The sequence below is a fragment of the Molossus molossus genome, unplaced genomic scaffold (assembly GCF_014108415.1).
Source record: "Molossus molossus isolate mMolMol1 unplaced genomic scaffold, mMolMol1.p scaffold_m16_p_8, whole genome shotgun sequence".
NCBI classification, from domain to species: Eukaryota; Metazoa; Chordata; class Mammalia; order Chiroptera; family Molossidae; genus Molossus; species Molossus molossus.
Genome location: NW_023425402.1, coordinates 23,268,544 through 23,288,768, shown reverse-complemented (window position 1 = coordinate 23,288,768; position 20,225 = coordinate 23,268,544). Strand labels below are relative to the sequence as shown.

The 20,225-nt window shown below is 43.1% G+C and overlaps 1 protein-coding gene across 2 annotated transcripts; it reads left to right on the top strand.

Moving 5' to 3' along the window:
• The first annotated feature begins 727 nt into the window (after positions 1-727).
• Positions 728-19,895, top strand: LOC118621066 (glutathione S-transferase A4-like). 2 transcript variants are annotated; one of them, XM_036248332.1, is made up of 7 exons: positions 728-800; positions 6,217-6,323; positions 7,369-7,420; positions 9,183-9,315; positions 11,395-11,536; positions 13,595-13,726; positions 19,765-19,895. In XM_036248332.1, the coding sequence occupies exons 2-7, from the start codon at positions 6,237-6,239 to the stop codon at positions 19,786-19,788; spliced, it is 570 nt and encodes a 189-aa protein (XP_036104225.1). In that variant the 5' UTR covers positions 728-800; positions 6,217-6,236; the 3' UTR covers positions 19,789-19,895. The 2 variants fall into 2 exon arrangements, with proteins under 2 accessions (XP_036104225.1, XP_036104224.1); XM_036248331.1 differs by lacking the exon at positions 19,765-19,895 and adding an exon at positions 15,582-15,979.
• Positions 19,896-20,225: the final 330 nt, after the last annotated feature.

The window sequence follows — 20,225 nt, the reverse complement described above, 5'->3', positions numbered from 1 at the left end:
CAGGGTTTCTGTCTTTTCATTGATGTATTTAAGCCCACATTTAAAATCCTTATTGATGTGGTTGAATTAATATCTACCTTGTTTGTAACTCTTTTCTATTTGTTTCCTTTGTTCTTTCTTTCCTTTTTTCTTCTCCTCTTTTTCTGCCTTCTTTGATTTAATTAAACGTTTTCCATGGTTCCATTTTCTCTTAGCATGTCAATTGTAGCTCAAATTTTTTTTTAAAAGTTTTATTTGTTGCCCTAGAGTTTGCAATATATGTTTAGGCTACACTAAGACTTCTTTCAATAACACTAACCTGCTTTACGGATAGTGCGCGTATCTTATCACAGAGTATTCTCAGTCCCTCCTCCTGTCCCTTATAAACTTGTTGTTGTACATCTCACTTATCCGACGGCTATGATGATCTGATACATTGTCGCTGTTATTATTTGAACACTGCATTTATTTGTTTATGTATTTATACTGTCTGTCTCCCCCAACTAGAATGGAAGCACCACAGGTGCAGGAATTGGGTCTGTCATGCCCACCGTGCCAGAGTCAGGGCTGAAAACAGTGCCCGGCACAGAGTGGTACCCAGTCAATGTGTGCTGAGTGTACTGTCCTCTTCCTTGGGTCACGTGATGTGCTATCAGACACACTAACAATGGGTGTAAAGTGAAGCCCCAGGGGCGTGTACAAAGTGGAATACCCGCTGGCTAATTCCTGGAGTGGGCAGAGCTTGCAACTGGAAAGATAAGGGTTATAAGCCTTCAGTTCATCCCCCACAGCCGCGGAGACAAGAGCCAGGAAGAGATAAGGTTAGTGGTGAAGTTTTTATACACTTTTCTTGGGCTTGGATAGTTATATTTTGTAGACAAATTTGTAGCTTATAGTCAGCAATTGTTTTTACTCTGTGGTTAATTTAATGCCTATATTTATTTCTAAACCTGCCTATGTCAAAAGGAACAGATATATAGATAAATATACACATATATATATATTTTTTCTGTAGAGTAGATATGTAAATGAAAACGAGGTGGCAAGTTACATCTAGACAAGACCTTTTAAAGACTTTCACTGCCTATGCATGACATACACATCCCCCACATCCATGTCACACGTCAAATGTAATTTCAAAAATAAGTACGTGAAAGTACAGTAGTCTTTCAGTTGATCGGTGGACATAACAGGCCTAGCAATATGTAAACATTTATTTGTTTCTGAGACATTTCCTTTTTTCTTCTTCGGCAATGCTCACATGTTTTTACATAGTTGAAAAGAACACGTAAGTCTCCTGCATCTAGGCGTCTGCTCCACTGTGCTTGGAAGATTTCATCCAAATGCTCTGTCACTGGGGTCTTCCTCTGGGGTCCTGCATGCTCGGGGAACTGCACGTTGAAAAGCAGGCATCTGTATGTCAAGCCCTGACCATTGATTCTGGGACTTGCCCATCTTTGAACAGAATCGGACCATGGGGCAGCTCACTTTGCTTATTACCTAAGCAGCCTTAACTAGGTAGATGAAAGTCTCTTTCTTGGTTATATTTTTTTCTTTAAGTTTATAAGCCTTGGGGGTATAAGCCAACCTTTTTTGAGTTTTGGAAACATGAATCAATCTATTAGACCCTCATGGAAAGGTATTCTGAAAATATAAATCTCTTTGGAGAAGACGCTTAGCATATGAGCATGGAATAGAGCTCTCTCCCAGATTGTCCTATTCCATCAGTAACCACCCTCTCCTTACCCAGGAAAATTGTTCAGCTGTGTTTGCGTATTAAAAATTCCATATAAATACCCGAGTTCTCTTCAAAGGAGCTAGTTTCATGTAAGAGACATTCCCTTTGATAAAATCCAAATAATTAATATGTCAAATCTAACTAATTAAATGCTTTGCTATTATGCTATCATATGTTAGCAAAATGGAAGAGAAATAATTCATAATCAAGTAAAAACAGACAAACTTTAAAGCTACATGGAAAATCTTGGATGTGCTCTGAAGCATTATATACTTAAAGTTAAAATCATGCTTCCTGTTTCCAATCTAACAAATTAAAATTCTGTGGGGAATACAGGGTTATTTGGGAGAGATTTTTTGTCTCAGTGGCAAACTTTGATCTGATTGTAATGCAGGTAGGCCATTCTGATCCACTGCAGAAGCCAAAGTAAATGTTAAGGCTATTTTTATTGATTAGATTTAGAATTGACATCTTGTATTCTGGCCTAAAACATCTGCTAAAACTGCCAATCTCTTAAATTAACTCTGTAAGATTTTCATGATCCAGAAAAGTCAATAAAAGCCTGCTTTTTGCCTCGCTGTTCAAATAATTGAGAAAAATGTATGTAGTTTTGCCTCCCTTATCCAGAATGACTGTTAACATTGTCAGTAGAATTTCACCCCCAGAAGATTGGCTGCTTTCCCGATGCATGTGTGTAGCAGATAGGAGGGCAGGGCAAAGAATGAAGACGAGGGAAGAGAAACAAGATCAGAAGAATTGTTGAAAGTGGAAGAAAAGAAGGAGATTATCTAATTCTGAACCAACTCTTCATTTTATAGTCGAGGAAGCGGACATTTCTTCCAGGCCTGCCCCAGGGCTGGAACCTACATATCTGGTACTTGGTTAAAACTGGGAATCAACGAAGGCCTCACTCACATCCTAGGAATTTATCTTATTTTTATTAAGAAAATTTATTTTCTTTATTGAATTTAGAGAGAGGAAGGAAGAGAGAGAGAGAGATAGAAACATCGATGAGAGAGAACTTCTATTGGCCGCCTCCTGCATGCCCCCCACTGGGGATCTGACCCAAAACTTGGTCATGTGCCTTGACCGGGAATTGAACCAGCGACCTCTTGGTGCATGAGTCGATGCTCAATCACTGAGCCACACCGGTTGGGCAGAATTCCTCTCTTTTATAGGGGGATCAATAAAATTGATCTCATGAAAAATTTACTTACAATTCTCCCAAATTCCCTCTGCCCTTCCCTTTTTCTGTTTTGAGCCACCTACCACCTCAGCCGGTCACCATTTGCTCACCCTGCCTTTTAAACACCTTGCTCTGCAATTCATGCCTACCCAACATTCCCCGGGAAGAATGACCTAGGGCCACACACTGAGCTCTAGGTGCAGTTTAGTTTGGTTTTCATTCTAGACCTGGCTTCTCAAACTTCATTTAAATATGCAAGTGAATCACCTGGGGATGTTGTGAAAAATGCAGACTCTGGGTCAGTAGACTGGGCCCAGGGACTGATCTTCCGCATTTCTAACCCGCTCCCTAGTGAAGCTGATGCTGCTGGTCCAACACACTTGTAGAGAAAGCCTTCCCCTCCTTTTGGAAGCACATGTGAATGTGGAGATACAGGAGTGTGTGTGTGTGTATGCACTTATGGGTGCATGCATGCATGCAGGTGTGTATGCATGTTTGCATGCATACATACAGGTGTGTGTGTGTGCTTATGTGTGCATGCATGTAGGTGTGTGTATGTGTATGCATACAGGTGTGTGTATGTGGCATTTTTTGAGTCCTTACTATGTTCAGCAATTTGCACACATTGTCGTATTTCCACCTGATAACTAACCAAATGAATTAGGAGCTATACGCTTTGCTGTACAAATGAGGAAATTGAGGCTCAGAGAGGTTAAAAAAACTTGCTCAAGTGAGAGGTAGAGTTGAAATATATTTTTACTGGTGGTTCCAGCCCGTGGACTAACTCAGATACAGGTTCTATTTTCTAAGAGATTTGGGGCATATCTGTTATCCAAAGACCACTTTGACTACCCAAAGGTTGTCATGCCATCATGGCTGCTTTCTGCTCACCCACCTTAAGTGTGGGTACCTGGGCTCTGGGTGGGCAAATACACCCCACTGCGCATCTCACATGAAGCTGCACACAGGTGTTTGTGAGCCCTGGCAGGTGAGTCTCAGTTCCCAATGTCATTTGACCTCGGTGGGGAGCCTTCTTGCTGCACCAGGTTTGTTGAGTTCAGGACACACCTGTTGGTCAACAGCAGCACAAGAATGAGCTCTGAAGAGATGGGAGTGGGATTACAGTCAGCTCAGCGCCTTGGGTTCTGGGTCTTTCAGCAGCTTTTTCTCAGAGGGTTTGCATCTTGGGTGGAATCCAGAAAGACTCCTCTTTTGTTTCCTGCCTCTTCATTTCCCATGGATGGAATGAATGTTCATTGCACCTGTTCTTTTAAGCTTTGACAATGTGCTTTTTTTTTTTTTTTTTAAACAATGAGAATAATTGGGTTTTCTATTTGAAGCATAAACAAACTTGGTCTTCTACATTACCAAACTGTACTTTATCCTAATCTTTCTTGCCATTCATTAGAGGTCAAGTATAAAGGACTAAAGGACTTGGTTTGGGTCCTTAGCTTATAACGCCATGGGGTAGGGAGGAGCAGGGCTCAGGGAAACAAACATGTTTATAGTCAGGGTGGGACAAAAGTAGGTTTACAGCTGTGAGTATGAAAAACACAGTGTTTATTCTTGTATCATTATTTACTAATTATTGTGTTATTTCCCATACGAACAGCTGTAAAACTACATTGCCTGCCCTGCACAGCATTCTGTAAGGTTCTGTTCAATCCCTGTAATGCTGTATTGTACTTTTACTAAACACCCCTTTCATTCTGACTGAACCTCTTGTTAGTCTGGATGTTTCCATCACTAGATATAGGTTGTAAGGTTTTTGATGGTGGGAACTACATGTTATTTATCTTTGTATGCTGGGAGGGCCTAACCTGGTATTATATCCATAGTAAGGAGTTCAATAAGTGTTTGATGCTGAAACAATGAAAGATCAGACACAACTTTAACAAGTTCAGGAGCTAGTATGTATCTCAAAGTGGCACATTGAGGTGACAGCTGCCACGTGTCAGGGTTGGTTCTACAGGAGATGGACAGACTACACCATCACCCCTGCCTTCCAGGAGTTTCCCTCGTTAGAAGTTTGCAGTGAAGAATTCAGCTGGTTCTTGGGGTGTGAGATCAAAAGAGGTGTTGGGCCCCTTTTGAGTGCTCAGTCCGAGAAGACAGCTCTTCCTGGGAGGGGTTGGGCGTGGGAACTGGAGTCCTGATGAGCCTCTTAGCCACCTCCAGTTCTGTTCCCCATCATCCCAGGTTAGAAGGCCATGGGGCCAGCCACGGCTAAGGGACGAGGAAAGGTGGCTTGTTGGCCAGAGCCAGCTATTTAAGAGGCACACCAACTTTTGGGATTTTTCCAAGAAGAGTTGGCTGGTGATTAACAACTAGAGAAAAAAGTCTCCTTCTTTGGACTAAAAAGGAAGGGTTGCCAGCTTTAGTCCTGTTTATCTAAGGTGGGGTCTCCTTCACTCCAACCCTGGGCTTTCAGGGCTCCCTCGGCACCGTTTAAGGCTTGGTGGTGATGGGGGAGGGGAGAGACCGTGTCTCTTGTAATCCAGCTCTGGGTTCCAGAGTTATATCCTTCCATCTCTCACGTGCCTGAGAAAGTGCCAGGGGCCGGCGAAGTGAAGGGGGGAAGCTGTGGGCACAGGTTGTTCCATGAAATTCCAGAATGTGCTTCCACGTAACAGTGAGCCACGGAAATGCTTGTTCTGCTTTTAGTCACAAAATGAAGGCAAAAGCCACACCAGAGTGTGCTTTTTAAACACCTTGTATTACAATATGGGAGTCAGATTCACAAAAAGTTTTAGCTCCCTTTTACAAATAGCAACTGCATTTGCAACAAACAATTATAAATCCCATACAAAACAAATAGGCAAGCCTATCTTAGTATAAGGAACTTTAGCCTGGCCAGTGTGGCTCAGTGGTTGAGCGTCGACCCACGCCTGAAGAGGTCGCTGGTTCGATTCCAGGTCAGGGCACATGCCCAGGTTGTGGGCCTGATCCCCAGTCGGGGGGGGGGGGGCAGCGAAGGAGGCGGCCAATAGATGTTCTCTCTCATCAATGTTTCTGTCTCTCTCTTTCAAATCAATAAAGAAAAAATAATTTAAAAAATCATATAGAACATTATTAGCATCCCAGGACACCCCATGCTCCCCCAGTCACAACCTCCATTCTCCCACTGGAGGTAACCACCATCGTGCTTCTGGGATCATGATTTTCTGGCTTTTCTTCATAGTTTTATCCACTATGTATGTATCCCTAAACATGGTTTTGTTTTGCCTGTTTTGGAATCGTTATAAACAGAGACACTCCATACTGTGTGCATTAGTTTGTTCTTTAAACGTATTTTTCTGGTTTGGCCCTTCAGGAGACTCTGAGCCGGGTGTCATGGCAGCCAAACCCAAGCTCTGGTACTTTCGTGGCCGGGGCAGGATGGAGTCAATCCGCTGGCTGTTGGCTGCAGCTGGAGTGGAGGTTGGTTCCTGATTGGGAAAGGAAGGAGGGCCTGAGACTGAAATGACCTTCTTCCCTCTTCAAAATTTAGGATGGAGCCTTCTCTTTCTCTTTGCAAGAGGTGCAGAAGGGACTTGGTTTGAGCTGGGGTGGGAGGGTGAAGCCAAGGGAGAGAGGTGTTATGGAAACTGCAGGGGCTGGAAAGAGCTTGGAGGATCGTAAGACAAAGGGGAGAAAGGAGACCCACATCTGGATCATTCCTTTCACTGGGACCAGCTGATTTCCTGGGGTTGTCTCAGTTCTGCCTTCGCACCCCAGTCACGTCCCCTTGAATCCTCCTCGGAAAGGTCTGCCCACAGGATCTTTTCTTAAGTCCGAGTTCCCTGTCCACTGACGTTCCATAGATTTTCACAGGTGGAATGGTTGGTTTCCTTTTCCTCATTTCAATGTCGTCTCCTCTGGAACAAGGACTCGTGATCTTTGCTTTCCTCTTTTCCCTTTGGGGACTTCTTCCCTAACACTGCTACCTTGTCCTACCCCCGTATCAAGGTTTGGGGCACAGAGAAGTCACTCCACAAAAACTTTAGAAAGTCCATCAATAAATGATGATAACCCCACCTGAATAATGCTCGTGGGACCCCTTTCTTTGAATATATGAGTATCAAAGAGAAATTTGATTTGATCTGATGTGGAGGGTGAATAACACAGAAAGGAGAGGAGAAAGAAAATAAAACACAAAAGAGGAGAACTCATTGGGGAAGGTGGAGAAAAAAACAAGAGTTTGAAAAGAAGGAAAAGCAAAGGTGAAGAAAAGGAAAATTATGAATGGGGGCTATGGGATATACTTTAAGTAGGCCAAGAGCAAAAAGGGGTTCTAGTCCCAGGACAGTCTAAGCTAATCTACACACACACTTTATTATAATTTTCAGCTGTGTTGTAGTTGATACCTTTGTGGCCATTTTAAGTTTTTTCTTTCTGGAAGCCATTGGGCATTTTATACTACTAGCTCTTTCTCTCTCTCTCTCTAGACCTTAAAGTTATAACAATGTCTCTGTTCTTTATCTAGTTTGAAGAAGAATTTCTGGAAACAAGAGAACAATATGAGAAGTTGCAGAAGGGTGAGCCTAGATTTGTTCAATGTCATCTTACTGGAAAAAAGAGAACATTTTTTTTTTTTTTCTGGAAATACTCATTTCATTATAGAACACCGAACTCTAGAATGACAACTATTACCAAAGGCACGAGGGGTGACTGCTAACATTGATTGCCTGTCCACCGTGTCCCTGTGTTTGTCATCGGCATTGTCTTTTAGCTTTCATAAAAGCCTCTCAAGTGTGTTATGAGCCCAGACCTCAATTAAATAACAGAGCATGAGTATGGATGACCAGTGCTCATTGATTCAAAACTCCCTATCCCACTGAAGAATCCTTTGAGAATTCTTAAATAATGATCCAGTGGGTGAAGGGGAGGGAGAAAAAAGGAAGGAGAATTTTACCTAAGATATTTTTTAGTTCTCATGGTTCATATCCACTTGTTCTTGGAGAGTTTAACAGATTAATGGAAACCATTTTATCGGTCACAATTTTAGAGTCAAGACTATAGAAAAGATCCAAATTTCTTTAAATTAGGATTCCAAGATGTCTTTAATCCTTATAATTCCCCAGAAAAAATTTCTCACACTGAGAGAAAGACTAGTACTTTCAAATTTCTAACAGCCATAATATTATTTTTCTTCTCTAACGAAACCTGGGTGTTCTATTGTTGCTGATAAACAATCATGAACTTGACAAATTATATTATTATTATTTTATTGATTTTTTTTTTTTTTTTTTTTAGCAAGAGAGAGGAAGGGAGAGGGAGAGAGAGAGAAACATCTATGTGAGAGCAAAACATCAATCTGCTGCCTCCTGCATGCCCCCAACTGGGGATCCAGCCCACAGCTAGAGCGTGTGCCCTGACCGGGAGTCAAACCAGCAACTCTCTGGTGCACAGGATGATGCCCAACATTGGCCTGGGTGACAAATTATTATTATTACTATTATTATTATATTGTTAATCCTCACCTAATTATATTTCTTCCATTGATTTTTTTAGAGAGAGTGGAAGGGAGAGAAGGAGGGAGAAAGAGAGAGAGAGAGAGAGAGGGAAAACATCGATGTGAGAGAGACACATTGATGGGTTGTCTCCCACGCACGCTTCAGCCTGGGCCAGGGATTGAACCTGCAATCCTGGTAACATATGCCTTTGACCCTGGGGCCCTTCAGTGCACAGCCCAACACTCCAACCACTGAGACTCAGTATTTTACTAAAGGTATCTCATTTCATCCTTTTGAAATTCTGCTAAATAGATATTATTACTATTTTAGAGAAAAGGAAGCTGAAGATCTAAGTCATTTGCTTAAAGTCACATGTCCGGAAAGGGCTCAAGCCGCCATTCAGACCCAGGTCTACCAGGGTTCTTATTGTCACATTGTCTTGACGCTGTGTGCACCTAGAGTGATGCTTGGTGTGCTTTTTAAAGAATTCAGACTCCCAGACTCCACCCCTGAATCAGAATATCTGGGCGTGGGTGAGTAGTTTTAACAACCCACCTCTCCTAGGTGATTCTTAGACACTCTAAACTTTAAGAACCAGTCATGGCAAATGTAGAAAGTCCTATAAATCATGACTAACCAACACACAAAAATGCATGAAACCAACAAGCATATCTCAAATTTTTCATTAAGCAAATGGTAGGCATTTCGTCAATGACTGGGGCCTTTAACTCACCACTTTGGATGAAAACTAAGAATTATTCAACGAAATTAGAAATGGACACTTTTACAGGCTTACCACAACCATAGAAGGAGAGTATCTTAACTTTCTTTGCTCAAACCACAGATGGACGCCTGCTTTTTGGCCAAGTGCCTCTGGTTGAAATTGATGGGATGATGCTGACACAGACCAGAGCCATCCTCAGCTACCTGGCTGCCAAGTACGACTTATATGGGAAGGACCTGAAGGAGACAGTCAGGTACCATGGGATTCATGCCTGTACTTAATTCTTATTCAGGCCTCTGTAGGCACCAACTGAGACCTGGTTCAGGTGTAGATTTTTAGCCTGGACTGAGGGGAGAAGGCAAGGAGAACAAGGGGAGATCTACTCTTGCTACACCCAGCGTGACTCATGCTTAACTCTCAATAAATACACTCGGCTTCTCCTTTTACTGCTCATAGCAGTCTGCATTCAACATTCTCATATTCTCTCTCAACTCCTAACAAAATACCTTCTCATAAAGTGACCTGGTGGACTATTCTACATGAAGGTGGAAATGAATGACTTAGTAAATAAATACTGACCACTGTAGCAATGAACTATTACTACAAATAATACAGTGTAACACATCTTGAAGCCCAGTGACGTAAATCAGCAAGCATTTATTATTACTCACCAGTCTATGGGTCATCTAGGTGGAGGGCATATCTGGGCCAGGCTTGACTTATCTTGGCTGCACTCATATGTCTGTGGTCAACCACTAGTCAGCCAGGGTGGCTCTGGTTTGGGGTGTTGACTGACTACTCTTTGGGAGGCAAATGGACCATGTATTTCTCATCTTGACTTTTTCTCATGGCAGTTAGGCAGGAATCTCAGAGAGAGAAAGAAAACACACAATGCATCTTAAGTACTAGGCTCAAAACTAGTACCTTATCAATCCACCTCATTCGATCTGTCAAAGCACAAATCATGAAGGTAGCCCAGGAAACAGACCTCATCAACTGATGGAAGGAACTGCCAAGTTTTATCACAAATACTGGAGGGTGAATATTTGTGGTTATTTGGGTGATTAGTTTAATTTCACGGGAGGTAAGTAGTTTTAAGACAACTATAAAGTTTATCTGGATTTGTGGTCAAGGGGCATTTTCTGTGGTCCCTTATATCTTATCACCATAAGCATAGATATGATGGGATGGTCAATAAACACTGACAACATGGTAGCAGAAAGGCCCAAGCTCGGTCATTCAGAAAAAGGAGAGAGCGTAACAGAGAAATGAGCAAAGTCCATAAAATGAGGCAGCTCACGAACTTTCACATAGCTCCTTTAAAACGGACTTAGTCATTCTAACCTGCAATCCTGCGGGTATACAGCAAGCGAAGTAATTTCAGACACATGGGTAGAATTCCTTTATAACAATGTAAACAAAAACAGTCTGTTTCTCATTGTTTCGATGCATGCTATTTTGTGTGTGTATATTTTTTAATACTCATGCTCCCCCCCCCCCCCCAAGATATGTGTCCTAAGCTCTAGATAGCATTGTTAATATTCTTTACTCCAGGTCAGGCATAAACTAGAATAGACTAAAGCAAACAGGCTAGATAGCAATCTAATATGGAAGGAAAAGAATTTGTACCTCAGCTAGGACAATAAAAGTAATTTATTTTTTCATATGCGTTAAAAAGAAAGACAAAGACCAAGAAGATCATTAAATGTGTTGGACAATTAGGACATAGTAGGGGATAAAATTCACACAACCTGCAAACTGGCTTTAGAGATAACTAGCACAGCGTGACTGTATCAATAGGCCAACAAATAGTAGTTACTGCATCTACTATTTTTAGTTTTTTAGTAACTGTTTTAAATAAGTATTTGTCAACTAAAGGAAAGTCTTAAAGAGAATGAAAGGAGCTGTTTGTCTGACCTGACTAGAAAAGTAAACTTCTTTCTCAGTTTCTGGGTCAATAGAAGACCTGATCAATTATATATCTTCCAAGTGTAAAAAGGTCCTGGTACGAATTGTTTTGCACTTTTGGTAAACTTCATTCAGTTCTGTCTTTAAACCCATAACAATCTATTTATTTATGGAAGAGTTCAACTTGGAGGCACTCATCAATTCTTTCACACATCCTTCCATTCAATACACATTTCCAGAGACCCTATTGTACCATAGTCATGTAACTGGTTCTGGTTTCAGAGATCATTCCTGAGTGTGGAAACTAAGGGAGGGGGAATCAAAAGTCATTTGCCCCAATTTCTATTTAAACCATAGAAGTTGCAGATGAGGAAACGGGAACTCGAGGCTTCCTCTGGGAATGACTCGCTCTGTGTTTTGTCAGGATCAACATGTACGTGGATGGCACTCTGGACCTCATGATGATGATCATTCTGACTGTGTTCAAACCCCCAGAGGAAAAAGAAGAGAACATTGCTTTAATTGTCACGAAAGCTAAAACCCGTTACTTCCCTGTCTTTGAAAAGGTAGGCTGCAGGGATCCAACCCTAGCGGGGCCCAGAGGGGTGGCAGGCACCCCAATGCTCTTGTGACAGCTGCATGCTCAGATCTCGGGGGGAAAGGGGTGAGGCAGAGCTGACATCTATGGGGACCCTACATCCCCCTCTCATCCCACAGAGGAAATGGGGAAGGGAAGGAGGAGACTGGGAGGGATGGCCAAGTGCCCAACTCCCCTTCCCAGGCTGCAGGGATCTGGGACTTCCACATTTCCGGTTGCTGATAAGAATATTTTAAAGAGTGAATATCTGAAAAGACAGAAACCACGTTAGAGCTTTCCTGCGTCTGGACTGAGACTTCAATAAAGATTCCAAAACAAATGACCTGTGTAATTATAGAACCTCCAACAAAACAGACTTAGAATAAGCCAAGTGTAATGAAAGGATATATTTGTGTTCTGATTTAAACAAACAAAAACCATCAGCCCAAGGCATCATCATCTCGTATACATTGAGTCAGATATTTCTTTAGGCTTTTACACTGTAGGCTAATCATGCTTCAGTCAAAGGACAAAGCCTCTAAAGTTACAACTTTCTGAAGGCATTTTGGTGTGAATACTGATTACAAATGTCTGCTCAGTATACCTGGTAAGGTTCCAAACCGAGAGGATAGCGTGCCACGTTTTAAAGACTTGTTCCCATAGGGTTCCATAAATAAAAGTTTTCAGGGCAAAATAATTCTGTGGCATAATTCAGAATAATTCAGACTTAGCCTTGAAAAAGAATGATTTATTATTGACCAAACTATAATGAAGAGTTCTGCCAGAACCTCAAAGCACTTACTAGCCAAGCAAGCTCCTATTTATTTGGGGACAATGGATAGTGATATTGAAATACCTTCCATTAAAGAAAAACAAAACCTAGTATGATTATTTGAGTTATAGTGTTGTTAACTGGGCTTTGTCTTACTACAGATTTTGAAATCTGTGGCCTAATCTGGCATATCCCAAAATATTTAGAGGAATTTATTTGCTCAGATCAGGATCAAACTTAAATTCATTCACTGTAATTAGTCAAATACATAGTAGTTGAAGCCCCTTTTAATGTCAAGTTCCCTCTTCCCTCTTGCATTTGTCTTTTCCAGTTTCTCACAGTCAGGATTTTAGATTTTCTGTCAACTGGAAGTTAGAGTTAGAAGCTTGACAAGTTCAGGTTCGATGTACTATGGCCAGACCACTGCATCGGTGGTGTTATGTAGGTCATTAGGAAGCACTCATTATCTGGTTGTCACTCTTCTTATGACTAAATGTGATTGACGATCGATGCCTAGACTCCCTGATTACTTAGTGGGTGTCAGTGTTGACAAGCCAATGCTGCCAGTTGTTCTTTATTTATTAGCTGGAATCCTTTCTATAAAATGGCCCTTCCCTTCATAATATATTTGGTTACTCTGGGATATGGTGTTTGTAGAAAAGTAAGAATAAATGTTTATTTTCATTCACCAGGTTTGGGCTTCTTCTTCTTCTTTTTTTTCCCCTTTATTGATTTTTAGAGAAAGAGATGGAAATATCGATGAGAGAGAACATTGATTGGCTACCTCCTGCACACCCCCCCACTGGGGATTGGGTCCACAACCTGGGCATGTGCCCTGACTGGTGACTTCTTGGTGCGTGGGTTGAGCTCAACCACTGAGCCACACCAGCCGGGCGGTTTGGGCTTCTTGTATCCCAGTGGTGACTTATTTGTACTGTGGTATAGGAGCGAGATTCTAGTTAATCATGACCTTTGTGTCTTCTTGTACCGGTGGGCACACTTTTACTTAACCAGCTCTAGTCTCATAATGGGGAGCTGCGTTCTGGCACTTTACCACCCAAGACGTCTTGATAATCACCGGCACTTTTCCCAAAAGATGGTGCTAATTTACAGCGCCACGTAAGAGTGTTGATTTCATCCTGTGCTTGCCAGCATTCTTGAGGATTATCAAGAAAAAGATTCCTTAGTGTATTTGATCTGTACATGCTTTGTGTTTCGCCAGGTGAACTAGTCTTCACTTTTATTTGATATTCTTTGTTATTTTTCTTTCTGTAGATTTTGAAAGACCATGGAGAGGATTTCCTCGTTGGCAACAAATTCAGCTGGGCAGACATACAACTGTTGGAAGCTATTTTAATGGTGGAAGAACTCGATGCTTCTGTTCTTCGGGACTTCCCTCTGCTTAAGGTAGTGTGTTAACATCACACAAAACCCAGGGCAGGGCAGTGAATAAAAACAAACACTGAAACATAACGTGTCTCCAGGCCAATCTCAAAAACCTTTAAGAAGACTGTTTAAGAGAAACATCATTATTTTATTCATTTTGGTCATTTTTTTCCTGCTCACACCATAGGATCCTTAAGAAAAAAAAAATCTTACGAAGGGAGAAAGAATAGATTGTCTGGATTCCTAGCACACGTGTTTAATGTGTTTTTTGTTTTTGTAGCGATTTCCTTTGTTTGCTTGCTTGCTTGTTTAGTGCTGGGAGTGTTTTTCCCTGATGAAGCAAGGATGGCAAGTCTGTCTTTGTTGTTTCCCGCCCAGCTCCTACCAAACAGCTCTGCTCCCTGTTAGTCACTCTGATGCCGAGGCCCCCACAGGTCCCCTGATGCTTAGAGCTTCTGTGTGGGTGGCACTGCTCATCTCCTGCTGCGTCCTCAGACCTCTCCCTCTGGATCCTGCCTCTGCCAGGCCTTACCTGGCCTCTGTTCAATTCCTTAGAAACATTGTATCTAAGAGGTGACCGTAGGTTTTATAAATTAAGAATAGCATGTTTTTCTTATCACCAAAGAAATGCAAGTTTATGTAGCTACTTTAGACAGGTGTATAAACCCAAAGAAAAATCTAATTATCCAAATGTTACTGCATCAGACAGCCTGACTATTATTTTTCTCCCCAAATAGGATCATACAAAATATTTTTTGTGGCCTTCTTTTAACAGTTTTTTTTTTAATGATCATCAATATATTTACATGTCAACAAATACTCTTCTGCAATATAATTTTATTTTATTTTCATTCACATCTTTTTGAAACATCAGAACTATATAAAAAGGCATGAATTAAGAAATATCACTCCCGCCCTGGCCGGTTTGGCTCAGCGGTTAGAGCATCGGCCCACGGACTAGAGAGGCCCAGGTTGGGTTCCTGCTAAGGATATGTACCTCGGTTGCAGTTTGTTTGTCCTTGGCCCCGGTTGGGGTTATGTGGGTGGCAACCAATGGATGTGTCTCTCTTGCATCGATGGTTCTCTCTCTCTCATCCTCCCTCTCTCCCTCCTGCTCTATCTCAAAATGAATGCAAAAATGAGCTCGGGTGAGGATAAAAAAAAAAGAAAGAAAGAAATCTCACTTCCACCACTGCCCTCCCAACCTTCCTGCTCCCATAATCACTTTCGTTGGTTTCCTGTGTACCCTTCCCCTGTTTCTATTTATACAGATACAAGCAAAAATTAATATACATTTATCCTTCCCCTTTTCCTACACAAGGCCCCTGGGCTTTGTTTTTCCCTAAACAATGCATTCTAGAGATTTTCTCCTGTCAACACAAGGACCTTCCTCTTTCCTGTTATATATAATACCATTTTCAACTACTGGTTTACATTTCTTGTAGGGATGTACCATAATTTATATAACCAGTTTGCTTGGTTTTGGAAACATAGCTTTTTCTAATTTTTCACCGTGTTAACATTCTTATAGCTATTTCTTTGCTAACACCCCTACTTATTCCCTTATAAAAAGTTCCTAGAACAGGAATTGATAGGTTAAAGAATTTTTTTAGTTTTTAACATGCACTGTCCAACTGTGACAGTGATTTTTTTTTTTTTTTTTTTTATTAAGGTAATTTAACTCATGCTATACACACCAGCAATTGTATTATTCTTCCCAGGAACATCAGCAAACATGCGTTGAGAGATGGACTCAGATTCAACACACTGGGCTCTGTACACTGCCGGTGTAAGCCCCCTTCTCTCTGACAGTTTTGATTTTTCTCAAAGGTTGTGACCGCTCCTGAGGCCCTGATTTTGTGGTTTCTTATTCCAGGCATTTAAAACAAGAATCAGCAATGTCCCCACAATTAAGAAGTTCCTGCAGCCTGGGAGTCAGAGGCAGCCCCCCCCCCAGACGGCCACTACGTTGCGGTGGTCAGGCACATTCTGCAGTTCTGACGGCAGCTGGTCTCACGGCGATGATCCACGATCCAATGCTCCAACCGCAGCGTCAGCACTGCCGGAGCTCACTGTAGATTCTAGGCGTACAGTGTCTAAAGAGAACAAAGCCTTACGCCATCAACAGCAAATGCCAATTAAATGCAATATGAAACCATTTTGATATATGAAAAATTTCAAGCTTGTCAATTGTGGATGATGGTTACCACACTTTTGAGATCGACGTCTAAATAAAAAGGAGGCTGATCTGTCTAGGGCAGGCCTTCTGGAGCACTGTCTTGCTGTCTGGATCCAGATCAGAACCCCTGGGGAAGGGCAAGCAGAGCTTTGGGGGTCGGATCTTTCCAACACACCCCCTGATGCTGAATACTTGGGCTAGAAAAAAAGTGACAAGTGACAAATTGTCTGGAAGAGGATGAATGATTTTAGTGAATCCTAAGGGGGAGTGGGGGGGGGGGGGCAGATAAAGTCCTGGGAACACCATTTGAGACCCTGATTTAAAAAACAACAAAACCTTGGACAATTTAGACACTATTCCACCTCTCGTAGCCACCAAGACTGGGTTTACTTTGGTGAAATAATTCCAAGTAACACTGAGATTAAGATATAACCAATGAATATTTATACACATTGACTCAAGGATTCCCTTGCCTTGATGTATTCTTTAAGGATAACTATTGTGTTTCCAAGTTGTGGCAGCTCAGCTGCACATGGCGGGGATGGAAGGGCTGACTTCGAGATGGGCCGACTGATTATTCAGGGCGATGTCACAGGCACAGCTGGGGGTGGTCCCTGGTCAGGAGCGGGGCTTCTGCCAATGGCTTGGGGTACACGGTTCCACCAGCTCTAAACTGCTGCTGGCTGTTTGCCCAGGCTTGATCAGCTTCTGAATGTGTATCCATGCACAGTATCTACTCATGAAATGACTTAATGTCTCACCAGCCTTCAGTCCACTTCCTCAAGGCCACCACAGGACATGATGTCCTACACCACACACTGCCCCACACGGTCCTACTCAGCCCATCATGGAAAACTGGGACATTCAGCATCCCCCGCCCAGCCCATGTGGGACCTGAGCTCCTGCTCCCAGAGTGGGCAGATCCCAGCCCCGGAATTCCCTTTAGCTAATCCCCCCATCTCATTCCCACCTTGACAAAGCCATGGCCAACTCACGCGTGATGAATAAGACAGACAGATAGAAAAGGCTCCTCAGAGGAAACACTGCCCCCCTCTGTGTGGGATGACCTTTCCCTCTGATTCCACCAGAGCGAGAGTCTGACCTTATAGAAATTCAGTGGAAAAAGAAAAAGAAATTGCTTTTTAATGGTTCAAAATTGTTAGCCAATTTCTTTTTATTATAATTACATGGCCTTGGTAAATAATTCGGTTTAGAAGGCTTATAGAGTAAAAAACAAAATCACCCCTTGCCTTTCCAGGCTGTTTCTATTTTTAATTATTATTTTTTTTATCCTCACCTGAGGATATTTTTGCATTTATCTTCAGATAGAGTGGTAGAGAGAGAGGAAGGAAGGGAGAGAGAGAAACATCGATGTGAGAGAGACACATCGACTGGCCACCACCCACACAACCCCAACTGGGGCAGGGGACAAACTGCAACCGAGGTACGTGCCCTTAGCGGGAACCGAACCTGGGACTTTCTGGTCTGTGGGCCAATGCTGTTACCGCTGAGCCAAACCGGCCAGGGCGCAGACTGTTTTTAGAACCAACCCCTCCTAGATTCTCACTTCTTGCTTGGATGTCTAAACAAGGCCTGGGCCTGGCCACAAGCTGGCACGTTCTCCCCAAGCACACCCCAGAGGCGCCCGCCCAAGGCACAGCCAGCCGGTTTCACTGTCCCACAGTCCCATAAGTATGACCTGGTGTCTTCCTTGTAAGTCATTACCTGTCTGCTATTCCCGATGGGGTTCTCTTGGGGCTCGCTGCATAACTCTGGGTGCACAAGGAAGTGAGCTCAGAGATCCCAACATCACCCAGCAAGACCCCACCCCCACACCCTCCTCACCAGGGAGTCTTTTTTTTTTTTTTTTTTTATCCTTACCTGAGGATATTTTTCCATATTTTGTACAGATAGAGTGGGAGGGAGAGAGAAGAAGGGAGAGAGAGAGAAACATCGATGTGAAAGGGACACATCGAGTGGCTGCCACCCGCATGACCAACCAGGGCCGGGGACAAACTGCAACCGAAGTACGTGCCCTTAGCGGGAACCGAACCCGGGTCTCTCCGGACCGCAGGCCGACGCTCTAACCGCTGAGCCAAACCGGCCAGGGCCCACCAGGGAGTCTTGAGTGTGGACAGAAAAAGAAGGGTGAGTGAAGGCATGAACTCAACATATCATAGAGATGGGGAGGTGGGATGGGATCTTGGCGGCGGGCCCTCTCTTCCAGAAGATGCTGGGACCGAGAGCCTGTTACCAGCCTGTTCTCCTATGTCACGAGTTTAGCTCTCTAGCAAGTATTTCTTTTCTTGGTGACTATGAGTCTCCCTCTTTCCGTTAAAGCTTGTGTGTGCAACCTGGGCAGAGGCCCCATCCCAACCCCTCCTAACTTGACAGTGATCATTACTCTGCCCTTGAGACTCCAAAGGTGTGATTGCTGCATGAGTTTCTGGGCAAGGGCTAGAGGGAGGGAAGCGAAGACAAAGTCAGAGATGTGTGTTCCCACTGGATCGCCAGCTCCGAGGAAAATGAAGAGAAAGGGGTTTGTGTTTGGTTTTGGCCTTTGAGTTGGGGGTGGGGGTGGTGATTGGTGGTTGTAGTCTGTTGCTTTTCAGCAAGAAAGGGGTTTTATTAGAGCATGTGTTGGAAAGAATGAGCATGAGTTCAGGAACTCGCAGACCATCAGGACTGCTGCTGTGTCGTTCTCCCAGGGCTCTGTGACTGGGTGTCCTGCTGGTGGCCCTGAGGGGTGCTGCAGCCCCGTGGAACCACGCAGAGGAGGCGAGAGAGGTTCCTTAAAGCAGTGGGGCGTGGATTGGGAAAGTGAGGCTCGGCCCCTGACCCTGCTGTGTTGTGTGCCCACGGGAATTGCTTCCTGGTTGAAAGAATGGAGAAAAACTAGACCGGGCGGAGGAGGTAAATTTGCCTAAGATCACAAGCGAATAATGAGTGGCTGAACCGGAACCTAGTCTAGATGTTGGGATCCATGATCTTTAAATCTATTTGGCCGGAACCCAGTGTTCTGTTTGGGAGATTAAAGGTAGCTGAGAAATGGTCTTTCCTGTTTGTTTAAAAGATGTCTGATTTGGACGTGGTGTTCCCTTTCATAGCCCTTAGCAGCCATTGACATGCTGAGTTACCATCCCCCCCCCAATTCATTTCCATCCAGTATCTATTGGACCCGCCCCCAAATATTATAAGAATAGGACTATTTTCTTTCAGGTTATAACACTATTGGAACATGATGCAATTTTTTTTTATGGATGAAACTTTCTTTGAAGTAACAAAAATCCAGTAAAGGAGGCAACTCTTGCCTTTGCAGCTCAGTGTTTTTGGTTTTTGTTTCCACAAATGCCACATTTCTATTTTTTAATAGAAAGTTTTACTGAGGTATAATTTATATATTATAAAATGTTCAATGACTTTTACTAAGTTTATAGTTGTGTAATCATCACCTCTCTCTAGTTTTATTTTATTAAAAAAATTTCTTTTGCCTATTGATTTTTAGAGAGAGAGAGGAAGGGAGAGGGAGAGAGAGATAGAAACATTGAGAAGAGAGAACATCAATTGGCCGCCTCCTGCATGCCCTCCCCTGGGGATCGGGCCCACAACCTGGGCATGTGCTCTGATCGGGAATCGAACTGGCGACCTCTTGGTGCAAGCCACTGAGCCACACGGACCAGACTCTCTCTCCGCTTTTAGATTGCTCCCATTATCCCCCAAAGTTTTCTTGTTTCAGTTGCCATTCCTACCCCAGACCCAGGCAATCAGTGATCTGCTCTTTGTCACAGTCTATTTACTTCTCCAAAATAAAACGGGCTCATACCCACAATGCCAAGATAATGATAGTCTTGGTCGTCTTCCTGTCTTTCTCTTCCTGCAGGAAGGTCCAGGAGTATCGCCCTAGCTGAGGAGCTGCCTACCTAAGCCTGAAATTTGGCATCACAGACTTCACCAGCCAAAGAGAGATTGTCAAGGTCCTGCCGAGGAAATCTCAGAAGCCCCTAAATCAGTTAAGGACTTTGAGGTATAATGTCAAGAAAATAGGATTTAATGCAAAAGTACGCTGTAATTCAACTAGCAGTTTTATATAGCCGTGTGCAAAGGGCAGAAATACGCAGACTGTTCCAGCCCTTGAACATGAACATTCTGGGTCCCCTGGCGCAGTTTTCCAACCTGTGTGTCCTGGATGGATTGCAGGGGGCCAACCTATTGATGACCTCAGCCTCTGGGTCAGCAGCAACTATCTCTGGGTCTACCCCTAGAGCTTACAAATACCATCATTTCTGTTCTCTGTCAGTTTGTGAAAGGTTGGGGAATTTCCTGAAGGGGTGCTGATGGTGG

What these genes read in the sequence shown, in the direction of transcription:
- LOC118621066 (XM_036248331.1), top strand. Translation starts at nt 6,237, where the DNA reads ATGGCAGCCAAACCCAAGCTCTGGTACTTTCGTGGCCGGGGCAGGATG. An exon ending in TGGCTGCAGCTGGAGTGGAG is followed by an intron (nt 6,324 to 7,368) that starts GTTGGTTCCTGA and finishes TTCTTTATCTAG; the next exon opens with TTTGAAGAAGAATTTCTGGA. An exon ending in GACCTGAAGGAGACAGTCAG is followed by an intron (nt 9,316 to 11,394) that starts GTACCATGGGAT and finishes GTGTTTTGTCAG; the next exon opens with GATCAACATGTACGTGGATG.